This window comes from Chionomys nivalis, chromosome 18 (assembly GCF_950005125.1).
Source record: "Chionomys nivalis chromosome 18, mChiNiv1.1, whole genome shotgun sequence".
Classification (NCBI taxonomy): Eukaryota; Metazoa; Chordata; class Mammalia; order Rodentia; family Cricetidae; genus Chionomys; species Chionomys nivalis.
In genome coordinates this window covers 33,966,044-33,980,642 of record NC_080103.1, presented here as the reverse complement: position 1 = coordinate 33,980,642, position 14,599 = coordinate 33,966,044, and the positions used below count along the sequence as shown (strand labels likewise).

The window sequence follows — 14,599 nt, the reverse complement described above, 5'->3', positions numbered from 1 at the left end:
CAGAGAAACCCTGTCTCGAAAATTAAAGAAATAGAATGGCAGCTGATATCTGGTGCCCAGTCGAGTTTGAACCTAGTACTTTTGAAGTAGGATTTCACTTTGGCTCACATTCTGTCTTTGCAGTAGAACCCTTAGATTTGCAAACCATTTGTGGTTTAATATGGGAATAGGGAAGAAAGCTCCTTAGAATCCAGGAGTTAGAATTATCATGCTAAGGTGAGTCAATACTAAAGAGACAGGATACAATCATTTCACAAAAACATATATTTCCACTCATGACTATTTACAGTTTCATATTCAAAAGAATATCATATAACTGATACCTTCTGCAATGCTTCATGCTTTTCTTTTAAATGCCTCTATTTACATTTATATGACATGGAATTAAAACTAAGATGGTCAAATACCATGATTATTAAACAACCAGCAACATAGCTATGTCTTCTTAAATTTGCTGATCAACATTAGCAATAGTTATCTTAATAATAAATTACCATTCATTTAAAAATCAGTAGTAATTTTAAACAATTCATATAAATAACTATGCTCTGTGCAGTTCATACATTTAATATCCTGTGGATATTAAAAGCTTGTATCTTCTTAGATTTGCACATTATTACTTTATAAGATGATAAGCATTCTCAGCAGGTCTGGAAAAGCTTCAGGTAATGCCCCAAGGTCTCCTGGGTGGTTCTCAGAGCTCAGCTTGCTTTACAGAAGGAGGTTCCAGTTTCCGTGAGAGGGCTGTTAAAATCTGGTTGAACTTCTCGTATCTCTCCGTCTGGTTGACTTCGGCACCCTTGCTGCCCCACAGCAATCGCATCTGAAATTCAGTCTTCAAGATCTCAGTCATTTCTTCATCCGGTTGAAAATCTAATCAAAATAAAGCAGGTAAGTTCGGTTCCGCTTCAGAGGGTTGAAAGTGAGTGAAAGCTATCCTGTTTTACAGTAGAATTAAATGAACTTTCTCCTCTAGAAAAATGTAGGGCCTCATTTGATGAGCGTCAAAGAATTCACAAGCCTGTGTCCCATGTGAGGAGTGTCTGTATTTGTAACAACTTTACTTGCCATGTGATTCAACTATTTTAACTGTAAAGTTTGATGTTAGAAAATTTTACCGTTTTAGGATACTTTCTTCAGCTTAGAAAGTTCCCTACTACTTCCAGGCAGTCAACCTCTGTTTCAGCCCCGGTCCTAGAAAACCACTGATGAGCTCTGTGTCTTTAGAGGTTTGATTAAAAAAAAAAGGAATCGTGATATATTATGCACTGTCAGGGTTCTTCAACTTTGTATGAATGGTTTTCAAATTGTTCTGTGTGTGGCGTGTTAGCAATAATACATTCTGTTTAATTGCTGATTAATAGGCATTTATGTGGACATACCCATTCACTGCTGTACTGTGAGTAATTGTCAACATGAACAAGCCTGTGTGGACATTCATTTCTCAAGGCAGTCATATGGTAAGCATGTGTTTACTTTGAAAGAACTAGTCATAAACTCTTCAGTTTTATATTCACTCTTAATATATGAAGAGTCTAGCACTGCATACAGCAGGATTGGTGGCTCACATGTACCTGTAATCCTAGCATTTGGGAGGTGGAAGCAGAAGGATCAAGAAGTTCAAGGTTGTCCTTGGCAAGGTACCAAATTTGAGGTCATTCTGGGTTCTATGAGACCCTGTCTCACAAACAGTGGGATTTCTTTTCTTCCGGGTGTTATTCCCACATACTGCCCTTCTGAGCAAACCACGTTTCCTGAGTGTTCATGTCTGGCTCTGCACTTGGCACTGTGCTGACACCCTTGAGGGCCACCACTTAGCTCGTGCAGCACACGCCGCAACAGTGACGTATGTTTATCCTCCTCCAGAGCTCAAGGAGAAAGTTCAGTTTATACACTTCCCAGGATGTGTTCTGGGGCACTTGGAGCAGGGGTAAATAGGAAGGAAGATGCGCCCAGAAAATGAAGTCTGGATAAAACACCTTGTGGTGGCTACTGCCTTCCCAGGTGGTAATGGTGCACATTCTTCTTGCCGCTGCTTTTTATTTATTCTATCCCTTGATAGAGCACAGAAGAAGAGAAATGCGGGGCCCCTAAGTCATCTGGAGTTGCAGGACATAGTTTTGGGATAAATTAGAAGATAATGACACACAGGAAGACGGCTCAATCAGAAAGGCGCTTGCTGTGTGAGTAGAGGCCTGAGTGCAATGTCCACAGCGCACTTTATAACACATAAGAGCTCTGGCAGGATTAATATCCAGAATATACAAAGAACTCAAAAAACAGTCAAGGAGACAAATGACCCAATTTAAAAATGTGCCATGGAGTTCTCAAAAGAAGAAATAAAAATGGCTAAGAAATACCTTTAAAGTGTTAGTTTACTATCCTTAGCAACTAGGAAAATGCAAATTAAAACTACTTTAGAGATTTCATTGCCCATTACCCTAGTCAGAATGGCTAAGATTTAAAAAAAAAAAAAAAAAATGCTTGCAAGGATGCAGGGAAAGGGAAACACTTATTCAGTGTTGGTGGAATTGCAAATTGGTGCAGCCACTATGGAAATTAGTGTGAAGAATCCTCAAAAAGCTAAAAACAGATCTCCCTTATGATCCAGCTATACTACTCCCTGGCGTATGCCCAAAGTACTTGACATCCTATTACACAGATACTTGTTCAGCCATGCTCACAGTAGCTAGGAAATGGAAATAACCTAAGTGTCCTATGGCTGATGAATAGATAATGAAATGTGGTGTATGTACACTGTGATTCCACGGAACACTATCCAGGGGTGTATATACACTGTGATTCCACAGAACACTATCCAGGGGTGTATATACACTGTGATTCTGCAGAAGACTTCAACTGTAAAGAAAGTGAAATAATGAATTTTACAAGTAAGTGGACAAATCAAGAAATACTATTCTCATGAAGAGACTGGTGGGTTGTGTAAGGAGGTCTAGAGAGCAGACAGTAGGACACAGGTGCTATGAAGGGGGAAGGGGAGGGCTCTATCCCTTCTCCTACCCCATTCCCAATGAAAAAGCTATAGGGAAACATAGTTTGTTTACTTCTGTTAGTGTATTGCATAATTTAAATGAAGTTATACCACTGGGGGTGGTAATGCTCCCCCAGGAGCCATGGTCAATCAAACAGAAGCCCCAGTGCCAGGCATGGGGAACTCCTCGGAGTCTTTAACCAAAGGGGTTCAAGAGACTCTCAGAACTTGAAGGTAAAACCCTGTTGCTAAAGATACCACATACTTTAGACACAGGACCTTGAGGAATCAAGCTGGGACTGACCTGGAAGCCTCCACCCTGAGGAATGGCTCTCAGCACCTGCAGTTGCTATGCAAGTTGCCAAGGGAGGTACACAACCAAGAGCCCTACTCGGCTGTAAGGCCTGTAAGCCGCAACTATGGCTATTACAGCAAGGGTTCAGAAGTGGCACTTATATCTTGGAGGTTACCAAGAGCATCTAATTGGATTTAAGACCCACTCAGTAGAAGGGAATTCATGTCTGGTAACTGTAAACCTAGCAGCTACTTGTGGCTGATGAGGTCAGGGGAGAACATACTACTATCACTTTCCTAAACCACTATAATTCCCAAGTGCATTCTACATATCTGTGCTTACACCCACACACAGGTGTAGCTCGCGCCCCTCAGAAAGCAGCTGTTCTTTGCAGTAGATGGCGACCAGCGGCAGAAATCCCCAAGTGGTCAAAGTGCAGAGAAAAATTTACTGTGGACGGCCTATCTCCCAGTTGACAATCTACAACTCAATCTCTGTACCAAAGGCTCAGGGAACATCAAGGAAGAAGGACCAAAGTATAGGCTATAAGGTACTGTCTTCTACATACAATAGGAGTTGCACTCAGGAAATCTCAAAAATAGGTCCTCTACCTAGACCTGTCCAGTGACAACACCAGCTGACAAAGTGGATGGGAGAAATTTTACAAGGCCCTACCCCTAGATGAAGTGCTATAGTTAATTAATGGCTACTGAGAGAAGAATCAGTCCCCTCAAGGGGCAAACTCCCTAATATGTTATCCAATCCCAGTTGGTCATCCCTAAACACATGGCCATATGAACAACACAAAGTGGACTCATCAGATGATATTTATAGATGCAGGTGTGCGTGTGTAACAAGTGGTTTTCATAGGGAGACAGAAAGTGAAGGTAAGTGGTAGAAATTACATTAAATACAGTACTCATAAAATTCTAAAAAAAAAAAGTTGGCCATGGTCAACTGGATGGCTCAGTGGTTCTGAATGTGTGTGATTGTTGTAGAGGACCCGAGTTTGTCCCCTAGCACTATGTTAGGTGACCTGTAACTAGCTCAGGAGGATGACACCTCTGAACTTCCTGTGCACCTTCACTCATGCTATATACACACCTGCATACAGACACATGCAATTAAGAATAATTTTTTAAAGCCAGGCGTAGTATGTACCTCTAATCCCTATGCTGGGGAGACAGATAGAAGGCCCCCTGGGACTTGTCCCGCCAGCCTAGCCTCCATAGTGAAGTTCCAGGCCAGTAAGAAATGCTGACACAAAAAAAGGGGTGTACAGTGCCTGAAGAAAGACATCTGAGGTTGACCTCTGGCCTGAACATGCACACACAATGACACCCATTTTGAATTTGTGTGCTCTTCTATTGAAATAGGGAGTAATGAGCAATGACATAGGAAAGGGAGTGTCCACTCCTTAATCTCTTCTCGTTGGTCATTTTTCTAGCTGAGGGCATCCATGCCCTTTCTCTTATTCCTTCATTCTAATCCCCACAGAGAGAGGATTCCAGAAACAAGTTCCTACCTGCCAGGATCCTCTCAGCATTCATCCTGTAGCTCTCAGAAGCCTCAGCCATGAATCTGGCTGTCGCCAAGTGGTTCAGCATAATTTCACAGCTCTCGTCATTTTTCTCCCACATGTCAGTTCCTTCGAAAGTGACAGTCTGCCGTTCCATTAAGGTCACAAGAGGCATCAGCAGTGGGACTGAAACACTGCCTGGCGGGACATGTGTGGACTCTGAGGAACAAGGAGGGAAGTTCCATATCATGTTTTGTTGACAGTTAATTACAAACCAGCTGACTGTGTTTCGTGTAGCAACTGCAGGTCCGTACATGCAATGCCACGTGTGATTATATAACTGGGGGAGCCTGACGGCAGGGTCTTCTGTGCCCGGCACTCACCTTTGCCTTCCTGCAGGACTTTGCTGAAGGGCTTCAGCTGCTTCTCATAGAGGATTGCTGTTTGGGTGTAGTGGTGCCGCAGAGCGGTCCATGTCTTTTCTAACCGTGTGATCTGGGAGGAGGAAAGGTTATTGTTTCAGAAAGCCTCCTTTTAAAAATTGTCTTTCTACTTCAATTTTGGAATAGGTGAGAGATGTGCAGGACAGTGTCAGAAGCGGTTGTGCATTGAGAGAAAAACATGACCGCTCTATCCTGTTCTGCATGGTTCTGATGGCCCATCCCACAAGTTAACTTTGCATGTGTGTGTCTCTGCATGCTTTGAAAAAGTAGGTATCTCATTGTAGCTACTCTGTGAGAGTGGGTTCTCTCCTGCCACGTAGTTCCAAGAAACTTCTGGTGGGCACTTAATTTGATCGGTCACTCTTTTTAATGAGGGAAATTATGTGCCAAGCATGCTCTGACTTCCAGGCCATGTGACTGCAGCTGTGTCCCTCAGTGGCAGGGACGGATGTTTGTGGACACCTGGCAGGATTTCAGAACTAACCTCTGTCTAGGAAACAGCCCAGATAAAGACCCAGCAGGTTGATGCTGCTGGTCTGACCTGGATTTCAGTACTCGACTCTACTCAAAGTTCTCCAAGCACTCACACAAGGGGAGACAGCAAATCCCACTTCCCTCTAGGAGGCCCATTCTGTTTGATTCTTTCTGAAAACATCCAACATTTGTCAGTGCAGACAAAGTCAGAGGTCAGACCTGAGATATCCTCCAGGGAGCTACATGGCATCCGTCTTAAGGAACCTTAAGGAAGATACTTTGAGACCATCAGTCTAGGACAGTAGTTCTCAACCTTCCTAAGGCTTTGACCCTTACTTAGTACAGTTCCTCATGTTGTGACTCCAACAATAAAAATATTTTCATTGCTACTTTATAACTGTAATTTTGCTATTGTAATGTAAATATCTGATATTCAGGATATCTGATTGGTGACCCCCGTGAAAGGGGTTGAGAACTGCTGGTTTAGGGATTCTCTGGTATAAGTTTCTTAAATGCCTTGGTTTCCCCGCGTCATTACCCAAACACCAGATTCCTGATGTCCCAAGTGGATATAGCCACTGACATGCCACACACTCCAGCCTGTTGTCTTGTCCTAAACGCTTCTTCAGGAATATTGCTTATTAGTAAGGCTAATTCTTAGTCTTACACATCGAAGATGAGATGTGGGCTGTCAGCACTTACCAGTGCTTTTACAAACAGAGCCAAAATACTGGGGACAATATTCTTGGCTACCTCCAACCAAGGCAGCTTTCACTAAAATTCAGTTATCTTTAGAGACTGGCTGGAGCAGTCAGCCATACATGGTGTAGATGAACAGAACTCTGCATAGCGTTGAATGCACGCTTGTGTGGGCAGCAGCACAAAACCAGCATCTCACCTGAGGCATCTCTAGGGCTTTCATGATGGCTGAGAAAGAATAGAGGTCTCCCATGGTGTCTTTCAGCTCCACCGCCACCTGGATAATCTTATTGAGGGTCCCTGCTCTGTTCTCCAAAGTACCTGTGCAGCCCAGAATGTCCACAGCGATGCCAATGGCCATGGTGTTGTGTCTAAGTAGAAGAAGACCAAGGGTCAGGCTCAGGTCAACAAAATGGCCCTAATCCTCCAGAAACAGGGTTGTGTGCCCCTGGCTAGGAGCCAGTTTGAAAAGCTGATCTTAATAAAGCCATCCCACACCAGGCAGAGGATGGATTCAGGAAGTAAGATGCTCTTGAACATGTCCAGGTCAACTCTGCAAATGGAAGCATGAAGAGGACCTCAGAAGTGATGTGGCTACAAGGCTCCCTTTACTACCATGAGAGGCCTAAGGAGATACCAGGTTCCCCAACAGACAGGATGCTATTCCTGAGGAAGATTGGAACCACCTCTTAGTGAGGAGAGTAAAAGACAAAAACAGGGAGAGGCAATATACTTGATCCAGGAAGATGACATGGAGATTAGAACAAGAGGAGGAGAGAGGGGACAAGAAGGGTGTTCTACGACCCCAGTGCGGATGCCACAGTGATTAGAGAGGTGGACAATGGCTGAACAACAGGCAGGAATTTGCTATAAGGTCAGATCCTAATAAAACAGTACCCTGCCCTCCCCCAGACTCCCTTTTCTCACCCTAGACTACATGGGTCAAACTCAGAGACTTAGGGCAGGAAACAGGGTGACTTTTCTGGACATGACAATGGGACCCTATGAACAGGGTCAGTCAGTGGCAGGAAGCTCAGACAGTGACCTCTTTCTTTCCCTCTGTAAATCTCAGTCCAGGAATTTACTGCACTGAGTCAAAATAGTCTTAATTTTCTAGGCTACTATGCAGTTGCTGGAGGTACCATGTGCCTCTGGAACTCCAGGCTCACACTGTCCTGAAAGCTCACAACTGGGGCTTCTTGCTGTGTTCCTGCTGTGCCTAGGTCAGTGGTCTCTCACCCTTGGCAGAGGGTGGCAGGGAGTCAGCTCATGCTCAGCCTTCCCAAGTCCCCCAAATGCCCTGCTTGTTAACTAAGTAATGAGCTCTGCTGGCTCCAAGTGTCTTTATACGTGTGTGTGTGTGTGTGTGTGTGTGTGTGTGTGAGAGAGAGAGAGAGAGAGAGAGAGAGAGAGAGAGAGAGAGAGAGAGAGAGACGGTCTGCAGCTCACCTGTCAGTGGTCAGATGCTAGAGGTACTCACATGTTACCAGAAGGATGTGTGTGTGTATGACTCAGTCTGTGGCTTACATGTCAATGGCTGGCAGCTAGAGGTTACTCAATGTGTTATCAGAAGGATGCCCCTGGAGTGAGATGGTAAACCAAAAGTCAAGGGTAGCTTTTAGATTTGATTCAAGAGCAAGAGAATAAAGTCATTGGGCAGTCCAGGATTCCTTTGACCTTGGTCCTTATTTAGTTAACCCATCATAGCTAATCAAACTATCCTCCTGGCTCTGTGGGTAGATCCCACAGTCAGAGACAAATAGGAAACAAATTAGGGTGCAAGAGTCTAAGCACATAGCATAGAGAGATGTTGACGAGAGACCAGCAACTGCTGGTCGTGGCTGAGGTTCAGAGCTCAGGCTCCGGCACAATTCTCAGTGCCAGGAAAAAGAAGAAATCTCTGGAGATCTCAGACTACAGCATATCTACTAGGAACGAGGAAGTGAGAGTGACCGCTCCACCCAGACAACACTGGAGAAGCAAGCCGTGCTGCTGGTCATGAGGAGGAAGAGGAGGTGGGAACTGAGGAAGGAGTCTGGCCAGGAAAAGCAGGCCGCTCAGAAGTGCGACAATTCCCCAACGCCTTCACCACGAGCCTGCCTGAACAAAACTGGCCCTTTCTAACCCATCAATCCTGCTCCTGCCCCCCATTCTTATCCCCCCACCTGCTGTGAGACCAAAGGCATCCCCAAAGCCTCTGCCTCACTCCCTCAAAGCCCTCTCTCTAGATGACAGTGCTGGATTACAGCTGTGCAATCCAGGCTCATCTTTGTAGCTTCCTAGAGGCCGACAGCTGCCAGCAGCACGTGTGGATATTTACACTTAGATACTGGACAGCTAAAAATTTTCTTCATCTCTCAGATGCATCTGCCACCCATGTACAGTGGGCAGAACAGTCAGTGTGCGCACTCCTGCACCACAGAACGCTCAACTGGTCAGGGCCATGCCCAAGAATATCATGGAAGCCATAGCAGTTAGTCACGGCTACTGGGAAATAGTTTGCACAATAGTGGGTGCGTGTGTGTGTGTCTGTGTGTGTATATATATATATTATATATATGGCCTGCTTTTGTGATCATACAAAAATTTAGTCTTGTGCTTCTTAAAATCATGTCTCATCTCTGAGCATTCCATGTTCAAGGGCACGTTTCTGTTTTGTTTCATTTTTTTTGTTTGAGAAAAGTCTTTATTATGTAACTTGGGCTGGCCTTGATCCTCCTGCTTCAGTCTCCCAGGTCTGAGATTATAGGCATGTGTGCGTTTTAATGGACACCTGATGTGGTCAGTACTGTCAATTTGAGAGAATCTCAAATGGGCTGGACTGGCAGATGGGCCTCTGGGGGGTTATGGCTGAGGTAGGAAGACATGCCACTGTGGGTGGCAGTGTCCCCCAGGAGCGGCAGCTGGCACTCACTGCTTCCTGACTGTGGACACAAGCTCCTGCTGTCTCCACTTCCCCACCAGAGACTGTGAACTTAAACCCTTTCTTAGGGTGCATTTGCCAGGGCAGTTTAGTAAAGCAACTAGAAAGGAAACTACCCTGGGGTTGTAGTGTTTCTGGAAAACGGCAGCGTGGTTTTGTTTCCAAGCCCTGGGATCCATAGTCCTCCTGTTCACCCCTTACAGAAGAAGGTCAGAACACACTCTCAGTCTTCCCCAGTCTTGCCTAGTTCATCAAGAGCTCTTGAGTTTCAGAGCCACAAATGCTCATGAGAGGTAGAACACAGCAGGTGTAGTCTCCCAGCTGCAGCCATGCACAGTTTCAAAGCCTTTCTCCTGCCACCCACAGCAACGGGGCCAGGACAGTGCCATGCCCCAGACTCCCGCTGCACTGTCTACTCATCAGGTATTCTATAGCTCAGGCTTGAGAAGAGCCATACGGACCCTGGAGTAACATGACTCCTCTGCACCCTGCTGCACAGATGTGTGCAAGGAGCTGAAAGTGTGGGAGATGCAGAGACGGCGTGCTCACCTTTCAATAATGTCTAGGCGCAGCTGGCGTCCGTGAGGCAAGGTAATGAGTTCCAGTCCTGAGCTCACACCCATGTTCCTCTTCATGTCTGCAGAGACTTCCAGTATCCTAGCAACCTGTCAGGAGCCAAGTAAAAATGCGCTAGACCAGGAAGTGGGTTGGCCCCAGTGTTAATTTAGCATGAGGAAAGAAATACGGTCCACGGAAATTCTGTGGCTGTGGACAGAGTGCGCTTATATTTCTTTGAGTGACAGCATAATCTTAATATACAGACTAAGATAGAAAGCTGGGAGAGGGACTGATAAAATAGCTTGATCCGTAAAGTGTTTGTTACTACATGCCTGAGAGCCGAGTTTGATTACTTGTAAAAAGCCAAGCATGGTGGAATGGGCTCAGTCTTCAGGTGGAAAGGTGGATCCTGGGGGCTCCCCAGCCACTCAGCCTAACCTAATTTGCAAGCCCCAGGTCCATGTAAGAGACTGTCTCTCAAACAAGGTACCTAGCTCCTCAGGACTCCTGAGCTTGTCCTCTGACCTCACACACTGACATGTGCAAGTATTTCCTCCCATGTGTACTGCCTCACACACACAGTTCCCTCGCTTAGTGGGCAAAGTGCTGAGGGAACTCCCAAACGGTCTCTACAACCTGCAGATCTGGCATGCATTCATGCCCAGCCAGGGAATTAATCATTCGTTCGAGCCCTGGGCTGACACAGGCTGGATCGTGGAGAGACATTTTGCTGCCAACAGCAAGGCTGCGTGTGTGTGGAGCCTACCAGTCTCTTCAGTGGAAAGGCAGAGTGTGTTCCAACCTCCCCTCTGCTCTGGGCTTTGCCATTCATGTTCTCACTTAGCCACAGCTGGCTGCAATTGCCCCTAATTACGCCTCTCCTGGGTGCAGTAAGTGCACCTTAAGGCTGGGAACCATTACAAACATATGGTGATTTGAAACCCACACACCCACATCTCCTCCAGAGAGGTTTCCTTGAAAGGAAATCTTGGCTTTGTCCGAGCCAGCTCTCATCCCAATCCAATCCTTTTCTTTTTTCTTCATTGATTAAATTTGCTCTTCTGTTTCTTACAGTGTGTTTTTCACCAGCTCGTTTCTGATGTGTGTAACGAACGGTCTAATGGAATTGGATACTAGACCTGATCGTTCCTAGTTAGTTCACATCGTGCTGAAGTGTAACAGTGGACTCAGCATATCCCTAAATTGGGGCCATGAGAGCTCGGTGACATACTGCAGTGTGACCCTGGGATTCGGGGGCCTAACCAAGTCTGGAGACGTCGCTGGCACAGGATGGTTCTCGTGCTTCATCTGGTGGACAGGCCTCTATCGTGATCACTCCAGGCATGCAAGCAATGCCTCTCTGGGGTGCACTGTAACCCACACCTTCTACATAACAAGGCTGAAGGGCTCGCCACTGGCAGTTTCCTTCTAGAAGCAGTAGCAGGAATTCTGGGGTTCCATTTGGAGAGCGAGATGTCTCCCTTCTGACTTAAGTAAGTCGGCCATCAGCAGGTCCCTTTCCCGGGCTATACATGCTTTCCAGGCCCACACTGGAGGACTAGGGGATGTGGAGCCCACGTGCAGGCCTAGGTAAAATCCTCTGGGGATTATATTATAGCGGAGGGAGGAGGCGGTGTTTACTGTGGGCTGACCCCACCTTGGCAGGGCAGGATGCAGAAGTCTTCCTTCTGCCCTCTAAGTCCTCCTTGTCACCACTTAGTGAAGCCTCTGGACCCATTTTTCCACACTCCACTGCTTTGAGACCAATGCAGTGTGTGGTGGGTACCTGGTCTGGCCCTCTTCTCAGCTACCAAGAGGCCTAAAGTGCAATCATACTGCCAGGCCAATCACTAGCAGTGCTGGCTCCGCTGTCCACGGCAGAGGACTCAGACCTGCACCCACATACTCATAGGTTTGTTTTCCTAACTTGATTGTAAAGTGCTCTAACAGCAAGATCCTGTATGAGCCCAGAAGAGACTTACACACCAGGAAAGGTGGTCAGGCCCTTCCCAACCCATCCCCCTTCTTGGATCCAGAAATGAAGTCTATTTAGACCAAGCTCTCTCCCCCATGGCTTTTGACAGAAATCCTGGCACACGCGCCTTGTAGCCACCTGCAGGACACTGTCTGCATTCACCTCACCAACTCTTCAGGTGGTCCTGATGGCTCTGGCCTAGCACGTCCACCACCCCTGCACAGAGCACTTCCCAGCCCTGCTGTAGACCAAGCTCTTGTGTCCCTTTCCCTCTTAACACCTTCCCACCAGGCAGGAGGTCCGTCCTGGATAGAGGTGACAGCAGATACTCAGTCAAGGCTGAATATGGAACACTGACCAACGCTTAGTGCTTGCTCAGGCCCGGCAACGTGGGCGGGGCTTCACTGACCACCTGGGTAGTGGTACCCCACTCAACAAATGGAGAACGAGGGTCACGCAGCTAACAACTGGATTTCAGTCCACATTCAAAGACAGTAGGTGGAGGAGCGGCTGTGCTTCCCCAGGGCGAGTGAGGAAAGAAGCAGCGCCCATCTGCAGGTAGGAGGGGCCTAGGAGTTGGGGTGCTGGGCACTGATGGGCTCCAGCTTCCCGTGTGCTCGGAACCACCCACTGTCCCGATGCCTTTAATAAGCAGCTGTGCCTGAACTACGTGCCGGGGTGGGAATGGGCACATGGGACCCAGATGCGCTCCTGGGTGGCCCCATCTCATTGCTGCTACATTTGGGGTGGGAAAAAGTTTTCCTCTTGGAAGCACTGGCTGTGCCTGGTAGTTCTGGGGAAGAGGGGGAAAGCAAGGCATGGGTGGCTGGGGGAAAGCAAGGCATGGGTGGCTGAGGGAAATACTAGGAGGGCTGACCGCAGCCTTGCCTGTGAGGCTAGGGTGAACAGTCTAGGCTGATCTCTCTTGGCTTGCTGGGGACTCCCAGGAAGCCTGAAGACAGACAAGGGAGGAGGCCCATCAGAAGGACAAAGTGCGCGGGGCAGGAGAGGAGGAGGACTGCATACTTGTCTGGTGACATCAGACTTAGGCTCTCCCTTCAAGGCTGTCCAAAGCAGTGCGAAGGTTCCAGACCTGTGAAGCATGGGCAGGCATCTCCCCTTTTCCTCCTTCTAGACATTCAAGCCCTCATAGACACTCACAGGCTGACTACGCCCAGGAAAAGAGCTCCCTCCTGGGGGCTGGGGATGAGCAGGCAGGCTCACACTAGATGGGAATTTCATTCACCTCTGGCCTACTGGCATAACCCAGGGCCCACACAGCTGACTTGCTGGGACAGAAATTCTCAATTCTCTTGCACAGGACACTAAGGCAAATTACCTACCCACCTGTGCGTTCTGCCCAACGACGCCCAGCTAATGAAGTCAACAAGTCCTGTTCTTTCACACCAGTCCTGTTTCTCAGCTCTCCTGTTGGGGCTTGCTTAGCAGGGACACCCGCTCCTTCTTCTACCAGCATGGATGACCCCCTCGACTACGGGCACTAGTTACCTTTCCTGTCCTGGATTCAGGACAAGGGCTTTTTCTCCCCAGGAGAGCCTGCAGTTATTTAGTGGATTATTTATATTATAGTTATTTTTGGGAGCCCTTTATCAACTCCAGAATTCCCTGGGGGATTGCTAGGAGATTACATTTCCAGCCACGATTCCTGACACAGGAAGGAAAATCCAGCTCTTGAACAAATCCTAACCTTTGAAACTCATAGCCTTCTCTGAACTGAATGAAATCGGACTTCAAATTTCACTGAGGCCTTAGCTGTCACTCAAATGCCCAAGCGTCAACTACTGTGTACTGAAAAGGTGGGTCAAGCCCCAGATGCCCACTGTCGAAGAGAGACTGAGAGCTTATGGACACAGGTCACTGCTCCTGAAGCAAATGCCGCTATAAGAAATGAAGATGATGAAACTGTGTAGCTGTGGAATGAGAGCCACAGGCTTGAGATGGTATCTGTATGTGATTAGCAAGTATTACCCACAAAGCCGGCAGGCCTGGCATGCCACATGCCAAGTGCTGTCAGTGGCTGTCATTTAGGAACCAGGACTTTTTAATTTTATTTTATGTGTATGGGTGTTTTGCCTGCATTCATGTCTGTACAGTACATGTGTGACTCGTGCCCAGACACCAGAAGAGAAAGTAAGACCCCGTGGACCTGGAGTTAAATATGTTATGGCTGCTATGTGGGTGCTAGGAATCAAATTAGGGTCTTCTGGAAGAGTAGCCAGTGCTCTTAATCACTGAGTTATCTCTCCAGCATGAGTTTGTGAGATTTTTATTCTCTCTCTGTGTGTACAAGCATGTGTGTGTGTGTGTGTGTGTATGTATGTATATATATATGCCTTGTTGTTTGTGTAGCTCAGAAGTCAACTTGCAGGAGTTGGTCCTCTCTTTCCACCATGTAGATTCTGGACTGTATTCAGGCCGTGTCTTGTCTTAGCAGGTATGCTGGCTGCTATCTCTCAGGCCTAGGAAGGAAACTGGATTTTGTATGATTTTATCTTTTCTTCTAATCTTCATTTTACAGTTTTTCTAACTTAAAGAATTCTTGTAAAAAATTTAAAAAGATCCAGTTGAAGATGATTATCCTAGAGAGCATGTCAATAATAAAGTAAATATGGCACATAGGTAAGTATAGAATAAAATAGCCAGGGTCCTGCAACTCCCAAAACCAGGCTTTCAGCTATACTCCTTGGGACCCAGCTGTTC

General features: G+C 46.7%; 1 protein-coding gene across 1 annotated transcript in view; it reads right to left on the bottom strand.

The window, feature by feature from the left end:
* Positions 1-14,599, bottom strand: part of Bcar3 (BCAR3 adaptor protein, NSP family member) — a 103,807-nt gene continuing 89,208 nt past the window's right edge. Inside the window, exons 8-12 of the mRNA XM_057793400.1 lie at positions 9,895-10,010; positions 6,622-6,793; positions 5,190-5,301; positions 4,813-5,025; positions 1-873 (exon numbers count right to left, since the gene is read on the bottom strand). Of these exons, the coding sequence (XP_057649383.1) occupies positions 695-873; positions 4,813-5,025; positions 5,190-5,301; positions 6,622-6,793; positions 9,895-10,010 (792 nt within the window). The 3' untranslated portion in view covers positions 1-694. The remainder of the gene's footprint in view (positions 874-4,812; positions 5,026-5,189; positions 5,302-6,621; positions 6,794-9,894; positions 10,011-14,599) is intronic.